The sequence below is a fragment of the Schizosaccharomyces octosporus genome (genome assembly GCF_000150505.1).
Source record: "Schizosaccharomyces octosporus yFS286 unplaced genomic scaffold supercont6.2, whole genome shotgun sequence".
Taxonomy (NCBI): Eukaryota; Fungi; Ascomycota; class Schizosaccharomycetes; order Schizosaccharomycetales; family Schizosaccharomycetaceae; genus Schizosaccharomyces; species Schizosaccharomyces octosporus.
Genome location: NW_013185620.1, coordinates 512,506 through 528,443, shown reverse-complemented (window position 1 = coordinate 528,443; position 15,938 = coordinate 512,506). Strand labels below are relative to the sequence as shown.

The 15,938-nt window shown below is 38.0% G+C and overlaps 6 protein-coding genes across 6 annotated transcripts; 2 read left to right on the top strand and 4 right to left on the bottom strand.

The window, feature by feature from the left end:
- Positions 1 to 66: 66 nt before the first annotated feature.
- SOCG_03868 (gstA) lies at positions 67 to 690 on the bottom strand (the record flags this gene model as incomplete). Its single annotated transcript, XM_013163778.1, has 1 exon — positions 67 to 690. The coding sequence occupies one exon, from the start codon at positions 688 to 690 to the stop codon at positions 67 to 69; it is 624 nt and encodes a 207-aa protein (XP_013019232.1).
- A 2,724-nt stretch (positions 691 to 3,414) lies between these two features.
- On the bottom strand, positions 3,415 to 7,332 carry SOCG_03867 (MS ion channel protein 1). The gene has a single exon (XM_013163777.1). It carries the CDS (start codon positions 6,584 to 6,586, stop codon positions 3,638 to 3,640), a length of 2,949 nt encoding a protein of 982 aa, XP_013019231.1. The 5' UTR covers positions 6,587 to 7,332; the 3' UTR covers positions 3,415 to 3,637.
- Positions 7,333 to 7,570: 238 nt separating this feature from the next.
- SOCG_05447 (uncharacterized protein) lies at positions 7,571 to 8,087 on the bottom strand. Its single transcript, XM_013164075.1, has one exon. It carries the CDS (start codon positions 7,961 to 7,963, stop codon positions 7,649 to 7,651), a length of 315 nt encoding a protein of 104 aa, XP_013019529.1. The 5' UTR covers positions 7,964 to 8,087; the 3' UTR covers positions 7,571 to 7,648.
- Positions 8,088 to 8,143: 56 nt separating this feature from the next.
- SOCG_03866 (plasma membrane proteolipid Pmp31) lies at positions 8,144 to 9,299 on the top strand. Its single transcript, XM_013163776.1, has 3 exons — positions 8,144 to 8,397; positions 8,503 to 8,711; positions 8,769 to 9,299. The coding sequence occupies exons 1-3, from the start codon at positions 8,300 to 8,302 to the stop codon at positions 8,792 to 8,794; spliced, it is 333 nt and encodes a 110-aa protein (XP_013019230.1). The 5' UTR covers positions 8,144 to 8,299; the 3' UTR covers positions 8,795 to 9,299.
- On the top strand, positions 9,233 to 10,220 carry SOCG_03865 (60S ribosomal protein L10a). The gene has a single exon (XM_013163775.1). It carries the CDS (start codon positions 9,312 to 9,314, stop codon positions 9,960 to 9,962), a length of 651 nt encoding a protein of 216 aa, XP_013019229.1. The 5' UTR covers positions 9,233 to 9,311; the 3' UTR covers positions 9,963 to 10,220.
- Positions 10,221 to 10,457: 237 nt separating this feature from the next.
- Positions 10,458 to 15,539, bottom strand: SOCG_03864 (U3 snoRNP-associated protein Rrp5; the record flags this gene model as incomplete). Its single annotated transcript, XM_013163774.1, has 2 exons — positions 10,458 to 13,156; positions 13,208 to 15,539. 2 exons carry the CDS (start codon positions 15,537 to 15,539, stop codon positions 10,458 to 10,460), a joined length of 5,031 nt encoding a protein of 1,676 aa, XP_013019228.1.
- Positions 15,540 to 15,938: the final 399 nt, after the last annotated feature.

The window sequence follows — 15,938 nt, the reverse complement described above, 5'->3', positions numbered from 1 at the left end:
CTTCAATTCACATTTTTATCAAAACAGATATATCTGATTATTGTTGTTAGAATGGAGTTATCGTAACTAGTAATCTTTCTTCTCTGGGAAAGTCCATTTGAGAGGGACGTAATCAGGAAGGTTCTCTATGCGTTTCAACCATGCCACTATATTAGGATATGGTTGTAAAGAAATAGAACCTTCCGGAGCATGAGCTGTGTAAGAATACATAGCAAAGTCCGCGAGAGTAATATGTTTACCAACTAAATATTCCTTTCCTTCTAAATAACCATTCATGAATTCAAATAGTATAGCTGCTATTTTTTTAGCAGCCTCTAAGTCATCACTCGTCTTATGTATATGAATCTTTCGAGCAACTGATGGGCCATAACGTAATTCACCAGCAGCGTAAGAAAACCATCTTTGTACCCAGGAAGATTCCACTGGATCTTTTAAGAACCAAAAGTCTTCGTCTCCATACTTTTTCACCAAGTATACCATAATAGCATTGCTGTCTGATACAACGGTGTCCCCATCAGCAAGAATAGGAACCTGTTTCCATGGATTCAATCGTTTTATTTCTTCCGAATTCACCTCTGATTCTTGAATAATAACCCAATTATATGGGATTTTTAAAAATGATAGTAGAAGTCGGACTCTGTGAACATGTCCAGATTTTTCAAACCCGTATAATTTTATTTTTTCGCTCATGTTTACTTTCGTTGTAGATTAATTTGATGTTTGTCTTTGAACCTTTCAAATAATTGAAAGTGCACTTTACATATTGTTTGAAATGACATGAGATTTCTTTTATATATTGGTAAGAATGACGATCTTATGTCACCATAGAATCAACATCTGCATTTTTATCGTAAGTGCAACTTGCAAAAAGATGTTGAGACATCCGAAAATTTAATTATCTTTATCACAGATGATGAATCGAAACACCTTTTGTCTCTAGCGATATTCGTTTTTGTACTGTACGTGTATAAACAGTATAATAATAAGATGACATGGTACATAATTGAAGTCTTAACTTTTATCAATAACACTCTTATGGATGTAGAATATGTTTATGACCATAAAGAGGTGCAGTTGTTCCGTGTGGAAACGAATGATGTGTAATCAACAATGATTCGAAATGAAACGACATTAAATGAGTAAAGGTTACATGATGCAGTGAATGAAAAACGATCAATACAAGTCCCGATTCAACTATGCACTTGCTTTAGCTGAAGCAAATATAGGAACTTAATGAACTGCGATTAGCATTGGGGCTTCAAAAGTAGTGAGTGAAATAGTAAGAATGAAAGCCGCTAAGATATAACTCAAACATCAAAGCTTCGCTCTGTAAAACGCCAAAATTCGATATCCTCATACAGAGGCGCATCCTGGCCTTGACTTGTCCCTTCTTAAGCAGTTAAATCGTTACGAAAGGAAACAGCTACAAAGCGTACATACGCAAAGTACGATTCACAGCAATTCCTAATCCATTTTCATGTTTTTTTATTTCAATGATTAATCGTTCAAGCGACACATCCAATTGCAATATCTAGGACCTAAATATATTTCGCAGATATATGATATACATACCCATAAAACGAAGAAGCAATGTCAATGTTGACACCACCAAAACATAATAATAAAGTCTCTATGGTTACGAATTTAGAAGCTTCTCTTCGATAAGTAACGAAGATTATACAGACGACGCAGATATAATTGAGTACACAAATAGCATACAATTAGTGCGATTGCTTTTCCAGTTGGCGTGAACCATTCAGGATAGGATGAATGCATTGCTCGCCATTAATGAATAGGTCGTTCAAAATAAAAGCAATACTGACTTTTTATAAAAAAACCACGCAGAGGCTACAACAAGTTCAAGCAAAAGGTCATTAAAGGTCTTGTGCCTTTACAGGAAACTTTAAATAAAAAAATATCACAAAAAAAATAGCATATAACATAATATACACAAAAGATGCAAAAAATAAGAAGACATTCGCTGAAATCCACTTCGAATATGTCGAATGCGACCCAGTATTGTTAGTGGACCCTTGGGAGGCTTTTTTAGAGGAGCCATCACCCTTTCTAAATCAATAAACTTGGTTGAATGGATGTATTAGTGACGGACTTTTTTTTTTGTTTGCGAAGGACAGAGGTGTTTGTCGAGTTTGTTTACAACGATCGCGAGTCGCTGGCATTCTGAGAATTGATACAATTGACGTTCCTTTTTTCCTTTTTATTTCAGCACATCTTATTTGGGTACGGAGGAGGGGTACCAGTACCATCTAAAGGTTGAGCGTCTGACTTTTCATCATTGAGCACTTTAAAAGAATCGTCAGAATCTGAAACAAAAGTTTATTTATTCTCTATCTTTACAATGGCAACCTAGAATACAAAATAATGCAGATATTTACAGTCAAAACGAGATGAGCTAGAATTCCCCCAAAAAAGTCCGTAGGAACTGGTTCCTCGATTCACGTATCTTTCAAAAAGGGAATGAAATCTTTCTTTTAAAGTAAAAAGTTACTAAAAAAAGGTAACTAGGATGCTAGCTAAAAGGTCACGATAGTGTCTTTTTGCATATCCCATTATAAAACATTGTCACCGGGCAGGTTACGCTTTTTGTTATACTTAAGGGTACTATAATAACCGATATACGATATTACTGTTCACTTGGTACACTTATTATATAGCATGAAAGCTTCTTTAAAGCAATGAAAACCAAAAATTGAAAGTAGACAAAGAAAAATAAGTCAATTAAAGGATTTTCTATCTAATGTAAATAATATAGAAATAATATTCCAACCAAAAGATTTGGAAGATTTGACTGATTTAACTAAACAAGTAAATTATATGACTTACTACGTGAATCAGATCCTTTAAGGCTGTTACTATTCTTTTCCAAAAGTTCCCAAGCATCCAATTCGACATTTCCTACATAGAATTTATTCAAACTAAAACTATATTTACCCCTGAATACGAATTCTCAAAACATGTGTTTCACCTCTGACAGATTTATGTTCAAGCACTAATACTAAGGCTGAACAACGTAAACAACTCATAAACAGGTAATAAAAAATAAAAAAAGCTTTATTTAAAGCGTATCTCTCCAGTCAACGTGTTCGATTAAGATATGTACTGATTTACGGCATCCTCATTGCGTTCGTCAAACAAACGCACATTACCTGTACTTCAAATATTCATGTACAAAGACTGCAGTTTAAAATCTAACTTTACGATTATATTATCTTTGTTCACGTCAAATATAGCTGGTTACAATACACCAAACATTGCTCATAATTTCCACACGAAGAGACACTTTGACGAAGCATAAACTGTTATCCCATTTTATCATAGTAAGACAAATTCATCAAAACCTCTAATTTCTTTTTGCTTAACCTACATTATGTTTTGCGAAATACTTCTCAAAACTCACTTTTGTTCCGAGTAGCCAGATCCAATAATCCATTCAAGAGAATTATGAAAGATGATGCTCATTTCATACATACATCTTTTCCTATTTTATTAACTTTCAATGTAAAAATCATAAAAGACAACACCTAAATACTAGAAATAAAATAAATACGGGTTCTAAATCTCAATACTTATATTGGGATTTACAAATTCAGTGTGCAAGTCTTAATCAGAGAGACAGCTAAAGATGAGCAGACCTGGTGCTATTTTGACCTATCAAAGAAGTCCTCATGTCGTCTACTGCAACGTTGCGTAAGCCAGGAGAAGTATGCGCACTAACCCGGCCAGAGTTGCGGCGAGATGAAAGACTGAAACGAGATCTTCGGGATGATCTTTCAGATCCATCGTTTTCTTCATTGTTCTCTTCTTCCTCTTGTTCTTGTTCTTGCTGTTGCCTACGCAATTTTGTCTCACGACGCATAGCCTCAGTACCGGCGCTTTCAATAACAACATCAGGAAGATTTTCACGAGTTACATCGCTACTTCCAATATCAGTAATGTCATCCATGGCATTCACTATATGTGAAGTTCCCAATGAAAAATCAACACGTTTCTTGCTGGGTTGTCTCTCCATATCCGCTACATCAGTAGAACTTGATGATTCCTCGGGAACAGGCTGGCGCACAGAGCTATTTCTTAAAATTCCGTGTGGGCCTTCGCTTGGTTTCGTTCTATCCAATGGATTCGCTCCAAAGGAGGCGCCACCATTGCCAACGTTGATATACATGGGTGACTCTTTTGTTTTGCCAGGTGAGTTGTTAATAGGAGAAACGATATCCAATTCTTGAAGGTAAGTCATCAAAGCACACATGAACATGTTACGACGTCTCATTCTCAGAATTTCATCCTGAAAGTTGTATTTATGGAAGAAAACCACAAGCAATGACATGGAATATAAATTAGGAAAGTCAGTAACCTCCGTAAGTAAATCGGGCTTATAGTCTCGTTTTTCCTCTTTCAAGAAGTCAATCAACTTAACTCGAAGAGCCTCAATTTGCTGCAACGTAGTACCAAATTTCAGACTAACGGTGATTGGATCAGAAATCCCGTCACTACGACGCATATTCGAAATCCAAAGTGTGTTCAGCAAGTTATTTGGTGCTTGAATAATTTCACCAGTTAGCAAACGGAATTCTGTAGACATGATGGCAATTTCTTTCACCATCGCTGGGGTCACAACACCGTTAATCAAGACACTGATTCGGTCACCGACATCGTAAGGGTGCTTAACAAATACAAAAATGATAGAATTAAGCAATTCTACTGCAGAACTAGAAAAGAGCCAAGAAAGACCCAACAGCCAGGTACCGGCAGAAGTTAAAACACCACTAAAGTTACGAGCTATCAAATAAAGGAAGATGAACAAGGTGATTAAAGCAACGAAAAACATGCAAATTGCGTCCAGTTTACCAATCGATACATTCAGATCACGAAGAGAAGCCGAAATAATTTTTCGTTCCTTTCCAATCTCCACAATCGCTAGTTCAATTTCTTCACAGGTAATATCGCCATTCAAATCACGATCGAAAATATTGTAGCATGCATTAAGCTTTTCTTCGTCTACTTCACCTAATTCATTCCTGTAAACGGGTACGAAATCGTCATATACGATATCGATATTTCCGGATCTCACCAAAGCTTGAAACAAACAACGCGCTAATGATTGGCAGCCTCGAGTAGTTCTCAACAAATGCTGAACCACGTGCTTGGGAGATGTGGAACCTTGAATCTCACGGTTAGTAATTTCACCAGCAACCTTGTTTATCATATCATGAGCAAAATTGAAAGCACCCATTGCTCTATAAGTTGTCTGATTCAAAGCATTCTGGGCGACTCGAGCTGCAGTATTTACGGTCTTTCCACCACGGTCCTTTTCAGCAAAGTTGAAGAGACCGGTCTTCTTAGCACGTTGAATGGCTTCATTAAAGTCAAAAGAACGACTTCTAGCATACTCATAGAGGTGAGACAATTCGTTAATTGCAAATTTGTTAAACAAAATCCTAGACTCGTACTGACGTCTGTGGAGAGACATTGCGATGAGCTGCATTAAGATCTTTTCAACTAAATTCATAATGGAGCAAATAAAAAGAGAAATCAAAACATTATTTGCACTTTTTTCCCAGGGCAGCTGAGTACGTTTTCCTTGAGCAGTCTTTTGTACATCCAATACACCGCCGTCTCCGACATGATGCCGAGTCATGATGGGAAGGAAACTTACATAACAGGCCATCATCCACAAAAATAATGTCAAAGGAAATTCCAAAGCTATTGCCATACATTTCCACTTTGCAACGTTGTTACTAATGAAAGATACGATAAATGCAAAGATAAAGGGAAGTAACTTAGCAGCATAACGGCCAGCCCATAAAGTGAGCCAAATGATTTCCCACCATATAGACATCCACATCAATTGAACACCGCCAATATGAATCCAGCGAGTTTGATTATTGTATTGGTCACTTGTCTTCAGGTGGTAAAATCTACCAATAAAGATGGGAATCAGTAACAGAATTCCAACAGGAAGAATATAAATCATGGAACGAATGAAAAAGCTCTGTCTTTGAACGACCTTGAACATTCGTCCGAAAAAATGGATAGGATTATCTGGAGCCCTTATGGAAGACTCTGTACTAAACTCGACAAGACCATAGTTGTTCAACTGTAATTCATCATCTTTATTGGTCAATTTTTCTTCCTCAATGTTCTCATGTTTGGATGACTTGTTTGATTTCCGGCTAGCGCTTCTTTTAGATTGACGCATAGAACTACGGATACTTCTGTTGGTACCCCGACGACGAAGAGATTGAGAATGTACAGACATTTCCGCATTCAGAATTTGATCCTGATCCTCGACACTCATGTGAGAGGCTGTGGAAGCGGTTGAGTATGCGGTCGATACAGGGCGACCACTGTGAACAGTATTGGACCTATGGGTTTCGTTTGAGTGCAATCGTTCAAGTTCACTTTCTAACTCTCGCTGACTAGGAGCATCTTCTTCAATGGTTTGTTCGGGCATATATTGGGGATTGGGATCTTGGTTAGTATATTCGGGAAGTGACAACTCATCAGAGTTATGTGGCCCGTGACGGCCTTGCTTAGGAACTCCATGATTATCCGTAGGAGCACTCATTTTATTATATGAATGTGTATATTTTTTTTAGATTCGTTTAATGTAGATCAAGTAATTGATATCACGAAATGAATTCGACGAAGAATAACAGAAGGAAAGGAAAGGAAAACAATAAAAAGAACACAGACAACAAGACGACTTTCTTAAAGGTCAGGAATCAAAGAGATGTCTACAGAAATACCAATATTAAAATAAGAAGAAGAAAAAGGGCTGGGGAAAGAGAGGAAATGAACACAAATTAATCAATAAAAAAAAAGAAATAGAAAAAACCGAAGAAAAAAAGAAAAGCAGAAAACAGAAAGCAAGAAGTAGGAAGAGCAAAATTAAAAAGTCTTTTAAAAAGACAAACAAAGCAAGTGGTAAAGTACTAAGGAGTATATAGAGGAGGAAACAAAGAAAATAAACTCACTCTACTACTCTCTTTAAGGAGGTTGAAAAGTGTTCGAAAAAGGAATGGAGCGGAATGCAACAACAACAACAACGACACAAAGAGGGGATTTTAGTTTCAATAAAACAAAGTTATTGAAGGAAATATGAAAACTAAATGAAGATATATAGTATTGGAATCAGAAAATAAAAAGAAAAAAAAATGCAATAATTGAACGAGACAATAACTTTCTAATACATATACGAAACAAAAGTTGTAATCCGAAAGCACCTTGGAAGCCAAGTGTACTTTTTCTATAAGTTGTATGCCAATGGTTTTATGGTTTGACCTCAATATACCCTCTTTCTTAAAAAAACACTTGGTTCAAGGTAAGTTGGCGAAGGTGTTATTCAGAGGAAATTTTCCTAGGTCATTATTGACGTCACATACTTTTTTTTAACGAGCTCGCTTGTTTTATAACGTTTTTCTTTTCTTTCTTATTTTCAGGCGAAGAAGGCTCTAATGCCCCCGGGGGGCATTAAATAAAATGTTGAAACTTTTGGATACAAACTTCATAGAGAGTTTTGTTTGTTTGTTTGTTTGATTTTTATTTTAGATATATTTAGATATTTAAAAACAGAGGTGGAGAGAGTGTGAGTGTGTGCGTATGTGAGTGGATTGGAATATTCATGGCTCTAGGCTATATCTAGAGTCTGTATATGGGTGCGAAAGAACCCAGCTGAAAAAGCGAATGGTCCAACATTTATTCTGTTACAATTCATCGCTTTCTGCTTTTGTGAAAAGAAACGTGGTGTAATGAGAATGAGGCTACTACTTGCAAAAAGCAAGAAAATGACTGACCCATAAGATTGGAAGAAAACACAACGAACAGTAGACGAATGGAATTTGTTCAAGATATAACGAGTTTTTCTTAGTCCAAAAAGCTTAAAAAACCTTTTCATCTTTACGGGATCAATTTCAGTCGAAGCTCTTCTTTGAAACTGTAGCATCCATTACTTACAAACCAAGAACCGTAGTTGATATGATACACTACAGACAGCATCGCACAAATGGTAACTTTAACGAAAGAAATAAATAAGGCAAGAGGAAGAGCTCAGCAGAGCAGAAAAAGCGTTGGATTTATCGCTTTTTGTTTATTGTTACCTGTTCGTCATGGCCATCAATGTGTCACTTTGCCCGTCTCCTTCTACCAAGTCTCACTTTCCTAGCCCCATCCTCTGTAAAGTACGCTTGTTTGAATCAATTGCAGTTTTTGATTGGAATTATAACCGAATTTTGTTTCCTTTTCTTTAGAATACTATTTTAGTACCTCTTCAGCAACCATCATGTCGCCTCACACATTGACGAGTTTTCTGCTAATTGTTCTTTCTATATTTGTCCCTTTTATTGTTGTCGGTATTCGCAGAGGATTCTGTAGTGCAGAGTATGTTTTTCGTTCCTTCACTTTCACCCACGTTTGTAGCATCATCATCTGTCCATATAGGGTCTAAGCCCAAGCTTTATATTGCATACTAACAACCTGACTTAGCTTTCTCATCAACATCTGTCTTTGCGCTTTGGGTCTTCCTGGAATCATCCACGCTATTTACATTGTCTTGAAGTATCCCTCCTATCCTGTCTATGACATAGAACACGGTCATTACTCCTCTGTTCATGCTCCTGAATCTACGGCACATCAGAGAATTTCTGCAAACTCCAATGTTAATCCTCCTGCTTACTCGACGTTCGCTCCTAACGGTATGTCTATTGTCCTGTCTTGTTGTTCTACCATTCCTATTAACCTTCCATTCTCAGATAACAAATACCAGCATCAGTCCTAAGATTTCTCGTTATTCTTCCACATTCGCTCCACAGGTTCCTTCTTGTCTGCTTTTCAATAATCTTCAGCGTTTTCACCTCCCATACCGTCTACTTCACTTTGTAGATACAACAACGTTTGTTGGAAATCTTCCTAACGACTTTTCATCGTCTGTTCATCGCTGTCCTGATCTTTCCTTTCAATTTCGAAAGATTAAGCGTTCATGATTTCTCTTTATTTTTTTTATTAGTATCTTTAATAATTGCTTCTTCTTACTTCTACCTTTTCATTTCATCTGCTTCTTTCACCACCCATCATCGCTCTACTTACTCAAATTGATTTCTGTCTTATAGTTCGCTATCCGTATCATAACGCATCACGCTAAACTGCTTTTGCATCATTCCGGTTCGACTCTGTTTCTCCTTCACCCTACCCTAACATGATACTACTATATACGTGACTGCGTTTTGGGACCACAAAGAAAGGGTGAAATTTCTATTCGTCTGTTTCACGTACCCGCACTACACCAACATTGAACCATGTCTAAGGTCAGCGTTGCCACGGTCCGCTCTAATGTCGAGCACATCCTTCAAGGATCTCAAGAAAAGAGACGCCATTTTACCGAGACTGTCGAGCTTCAAATCGGTTTGAAGAACTACGACCCCCAACGTGATAAGCGTTTCTCTGGTACCATCAAGTTGCCCAATGTCCCCCGTCCTAACATGGCTCTCTGCATTCTTGGTGATGCCCACGATTTGGACCGTGCTAAGCATGGCGGTGTTGATGCTATGTCCGTCGATGACTTGAAGAAGCTTAACAAGAACAAAAAGCTTGTTAAGAAGTTGGCTAAGAAGTACGACGCTTTCGTTGCTTCCGATGTCCTCATCAAGCAAATTCCCCGTTTGTTAGGTCCCGGTCTCTCCAAGGCTGGTAAGTTCCCTACCCCTGTCTCTCACAACGATGACCTTTACGGTAAGATTGTCGAAGTTAAGTCTACCATCAAGTTCCAATTGAAGAAGGTTCTTTGTCTTGGTGTCGCCGTTGGTCACGTTGAGATGTCTCAAGACCAATTGATCTCTAACATCATGCTTGCCGTTAACTTCTTGGTCTCTTTGCTTAAGAAGGGCTGGCAAAACATTGGTTCCTTGGTCATCAAGTCTACCATGGGTAAGCCTTTCAGACTCTACTAAAAAAAGGCATGTGGGGTTGGTGTTTCACTTTATAGTATAATTTTCTTACATGCAATCAATTTCACTTGATTAGTTCAAACTTCTTTCGAGTACTCACTGTAGTCATAATTTGTTCCCCATATGGTACAAGTGTTGTATTATTAACTCCATATGATGTTGTATGTCCCTTCAGGAATCTAGTTCTCCCAATGTATATCAGCTACTTACTACCTTTCTACAACTTGATTTTAATCCTAAATAAATTTTTTATTAAACCGATAAATAACCTTTTTTCAATGTATACTTTAAAAAGAATATATCTTTTGACCATAAATCTTCCCAATCTATCATCCATTTTACTGGAAATTAAATCCAAAAAACCATACCATACAAATAAACATTGAATGTATCACTCATTGTTTTGACATACAAATAATCCCTTTTGACAAACTGTCAAAAACAGGTATAATTGTTATATCAACTTTGATAAACCGGACGAACGTCTGATTTGAAAGATTATTCCTCCCGATTACCAGAAACGTACTCCAACGCTTTTTGTTTGACCGACTCAACACCCTTGTTGTCGCCAATTTCCTTTTCATAAGTCAACCATTTCTTAAAGATAAATTTAGCTTTCTTGGTAGAAAGCTTGGATGCAAGCACACGTTCGAACAAGCGACGAATGATGGCAGTGTCACCTTGCTTAATTTCCATATCAATCAAAACATTCCATAGATCCAGTCGTTTTGGATAGTTGCTCAACAATCCCTCAAAAATAGTGCGTCCACGTTCAGGATCGCCCTGCTTAAATTCAAGAATAGCAAATTTCTCTATCATCTTCACATGCTCAGATTTAGGCAAACTTTGTAAACTACGCTGAAGTAAACCTCTTGCGGTATCTTCACTTCCATTCGTTAAAAGGAAAGAAGCATATTGAATCCATACAGAAGGAACCTGCTTAAAGTTCTTGAGCATACCTTCCATATACTCATTGGCCAAGTCCAATTTGTTACTTTTAATCAACACACCACACAGTTTCTCATATACAACCAAAGGCTCACAGTGAGCACAAGCATCCTTGAAAGTGTTTTGAAGTGTTTCGTTCGTTCCATAGGCAATCTCCAGATTGAGTAATGCCATCCAAACGTTCAACTTTTCTTCTTCTTCCCTGTAGTTAATAGTGGTCAAGGCACGCTGACCAATCTCACGAGCTTTCTCAACCTCGTTGAGATTCAACTGATAAGCCATATAGCTAATCCACAAAAAGGAAGAATTGGGTGACGACAGCAATTGACGTTCAAAATCAGCAGGCACGCGTGGAGCTTCATCTAGGTCACGTTCTTCATCATTAGAATTAACATGCTTCGACTTCTTACGCTTGGGAGTTTCTTCTTCATCTTCATTCTCACTTTCAGACTCATCGTGAGCAGGTTTATCGAAGACAGTAGAACTGTCACCCCAATCGAAACCATTCACGTTCAACGGCGCAGGTGCAGGCTTCTCATCTTCCTCGTCAGATGATGACCTTTCATCAGCCTCTAATTCAGATTGTTGATCTTCTTCCATTTCTTCATCTGAACTTTCATCAGCAGACTTCATTTCAACTTCATCTGATAATTCAACATCTGAATCAGCATCAAAGTAGGAAGATTTAAGACCCAATGCAACACGTCGCTTTTCGGGATTAACATCCAAAACGTGTGCCCGAACTTTATCGCCCACGCTATACAACTTGCCTATATCATTAACAACAGCATCTGCAACTTCAGATTTATGGCACAAACCAATAATGCCATCTGTGCTGTCGATTTTAATGAGAAGGCCATAATCTTCAACTTTAGCAACAGTGCCATCTACATTAGTTCCAACCTGTAAATCAGAAAACGCGGTGGTAATCGAAGAAGATTCATCTATTTTACTAGGCTTCAACGTCATTTCCATACGCTTTGAATCGTGATCAACACTAAGCAGTTTTCCTCTCACAAGCATGTTTACCTGAAATTGTGTCTTCCATTCTTTAATGAAAGAGTCAAAAAGCTCTGCAATTTTTACTCTGGCAACTAAATCGTGACCCAACAAAACGAAGAGACCTTGGTCGGCAACGTTGGTAACAAATCCACGACAAACATCACCAGGCTTCACATCATCAATAGATTTAATCTCTCTATCCTTAACCTCAACAGCTTCCGGGTTGAGTCTGGATTCACGAGTGGAAAGTGCAATCTTCTTATTCGAAACATCAACGCTTATAACACATACCGAAATGTACTTGTTACGAACAAACTTTTGACTAGGAGCAATATCATAATCATCTGACATGTCTAAACGAGAAACTCGTCCAGATAAATGACCAGGAAGGTAAACGATTGCTCCGCTCTCGTTTATATTCGTGACTCTTCCCAATAACTTATCACCAGGTTTAACAGATTCATAACCATCTAGGGGTTTAATAAGGGAAAGACCAAGAACTTTGGTGGCGTCAGTTACTGTACATTTCAAAGCTTTACCACCAAAAAAGTGCTTCGATAAATTATTAACCACTTCTGCATCGTGACCTAGGTCCATAGCCATAATTCTCCCATTTATTGTCGAAGTAACAGAAACCCATACACATTCCTGAGATGTGTTATTAACGTAAGCAACGACAGAATCACCTTTCTTAAAAGCAGGAGTCTCAAGCTTAAATGGCTCCATACTCATGACAGAAGGACGCATACTCAACTCCAAGAACTGCTTAGGAGCAACACGATGAGTGATAGGTAAGAACTTATGATGTCTGGAGTCGCGAATACCTAAAACACGGACACGAACTTTGTCACCTTTCTTGAAATTTTTGAGAGGCTTATTAAAATTTTCTATATCTTCAGCTTTGTCAAATACCTCAGAAACTTCAACGCGACCCTGTACATTTGCGGCCAACACGACGTTAAGTTGACTAGCTTTAACTGAAGTTATAATACCCCATGTTATCTTTCCAGCTGTATAATCATAAGTTTTCTTGATTGTTTCGTCAACTGGATTTTCAATGTCATATTTGCTATCCAAAACCTCAGTGACTCTCTGTTTACTGGAAGCTAAAGGTTTAAACGACATGAAGATCTTTTTCTGTTGAAGATTCACAGATAGACAAACACATTCAACAGATTGTTGAGGCTTAAATAAGGCGCCTGGCACAGGAACGTAGTCTTCTGACAAATAAGCTTTAGGTACCAATGCTACCAAACCATCGCAGAATTCGACAAATACACCAAAGTCCGTCGTATTACGAACAAAGCCAGCATATTTAACACCCTCTTTAACCTCTTCTATAGTTTTGGGAAACCGGTCTTGCTTAGCAGCATCGATAAGACTCTTCTTTAATGACAAAGTTATGTTTCTTTTGTCTTGGCCTTTTCGAAGAACTACCACATCTGATAGCTTCGTAGAAACACGAAGTTTGTTCATAACCTTAGTTGACTTTGTAAGATCACCGTCAGATAAATGACTTAAAGCAATGACTCCTGAAACTTTATTACCCAAATCGACGATAACAGAATCTTCGGTTTTCTGTAAAACAGAACCGGAAACAAGAGAACCTAATGAAATATTATTAAACTTTTCAACTCTTTGTTCATCCCAATTTTGTTCACGGCAACTGACTCTCATCTTACGTTCGGAGGGTTCACAACTAAGAATAGTAACAGAAACAGTTTGGCCAATCTTGAAATGTTCCCTAGCATCTCGAATATAAGCTTCACTCATTTCAGACACAGGTAAGAATCCCCGAACACTATTGTAGAACTCCACAATAGCACCATCTTCTAATACACGAGCAAGGACACCTATAGCGCGTATACCCGGTGTTGCTTGCTCAAACGAGCTTATTGGGGGCAAGTCACTGTTTAACAGAGATTTCTTTAATGTGACGATAACTCTTCTTCTCAAAGTATTCGTGGTCAACACACGACCCTTCACGGTTGTGCCGACCTTAAAACGTCGCTCAGGAAATTGCAAAGCAATATCTGACATATGAGAGGAAGGTACCAAGGCATTGATTCCATCTGCGACAGTAATAACAATACCCTGGGGGATTAATTTCAAGACGGAGCCCTCCACATGTTGCCCAACTTTTATATCCTCAATACGCAAAAAGGGTTGTTCTAAAACGGAATTCTCAAAAGATAAGATAAATAAGTTATCGACATAACTATAGCCAATTACACGAGCACGATGCACACTATTTAATTTATAGGGGCCATTGTTCGCGCTAACATTTGCTACCTTTTTATCAGACAGGCGAGAAATGTGAGTAAACCCATTAATACCGGGAATGCCTACATCACAGAAAACACCAAGAGAAGGACTAACGTATGTAACTTTAGCAGTATCGACGATGAAACCAACATCAAGCTGATCAAGTTGTTGAGGCTTTGCTGAATCGAAATTGAAATTCATAATGTGAGGTAAAAAAGAAACAGCAATCTTTGGAGGATCACCAGGAATGACGAAAAGCACACGAGCTGGCGAGGACTTGGCGAGGTGAAAGCGTTTCTCTAAATCCTTTGTCTGATTAGCGGAACAATGGAACAAATCACTTGTTACATCAGCGACGCCCATATATTTTCCGACGACACCATTATCCTTAAGATCCGTAATTAATACGTTGATGTAGTTACCGGGAAGAATACCTTGAACAGAAGGTAAAACATCTAAAGGAGCAGAAGCAGGGGTGGAGAGTGCTAAGTGAAGGATACGTTGATCTTTTGATAAAACAGTACAAATCAAACTCTGGCCTTCCACGAATTTAAATTCTCCAACATTCTTTTTGGAAAGAAAGCCAGTGAAGTTTTTCAATCCAACGTCAAAAACAATACCGTGATCTTCCACACTGGAAACAGCTGCTTGGATCGTAGACCCATCGATAAAATTATTTGGTTCATCTGTGGGGCCATTTACATCTTGGGGACGCATACTCAATTCAACATGCTTTTTGTTATTCTTTGGTTCGTCACTACCGAGCTTGGTTACGCACACACGAACATATTGTCCAACGTGATAAAGATCGATTAAATCGGGGAAGTTATTAAATTCATCCAAATGCTCAACGGCTTCATTGTCGGCATCAGTGGCAGCATCATCCAAATTTTCTAGACGCTGAGAAAGCTTTTCAGATATGCTGGTGATGGGTACATATCCGGTCAAGCCATTAGGCAATGAAACGGCAAGATCCAAGGTATTAATTTGAGAGATTTGTCCCAAAAGCAAAGCTCCGGGTATCAAATTTTTATATTTTAAGCTTTCAATAGGTACTGAGGAAAAATCATCTTCCTTAGAAGAAGCGGCCTTCGTAATGTTCTTCTTCTTCTTTTTGGATGGTTTGTTTGAAGTCTTAGTAACATCAGTCTCATCAGCACCCATAAGTGCCTCTTGTTTGGCCTCTGTTACTGCCTCCTTATATTCAAGAGGAGTTAATGTGGAACCTCCTCCACGAGGGAAATCTCCTGAAGATTCCATAGTAGAAAGAGACGAAGTAGTTCCGTTTTCTTGAGAGGATTTATCATTGTTTGGCTTATCGGAGCCATTCGAAACGGTATCCCTCCTTCTCTTAGTTCCAGCCATTATCTCTTTAATATGTAAGGAGATATTAGCAACTAATTTCGACTGGAAAATAGAACTCAACAAAAAGGTTGTTGGTAATTTTTCAAACTCTCGTAGCTACAAAGGCGAAAAATATTCAGGAAGGGACAGGCATCAGGTACATTGTAGTGTTCAACTGCGCTAAATTAAAATAATGAAGTCTTTATACTACGCAAGTAAACAAACTAAAACCAGGCGAGATTGGATGTAAACGATAGACATGGAGGAATACTTGCAAAGTACTTCACATTTTTATTAATAAACTAGTTTAACAATTATCAAAAGAAGTTTAGTTGTATGAAAACTAACATTTAAACCAGTGTAAACTCTTGTTATACACTTATGGAGAAAACATGATATTATGTTTTCATATATATCGAC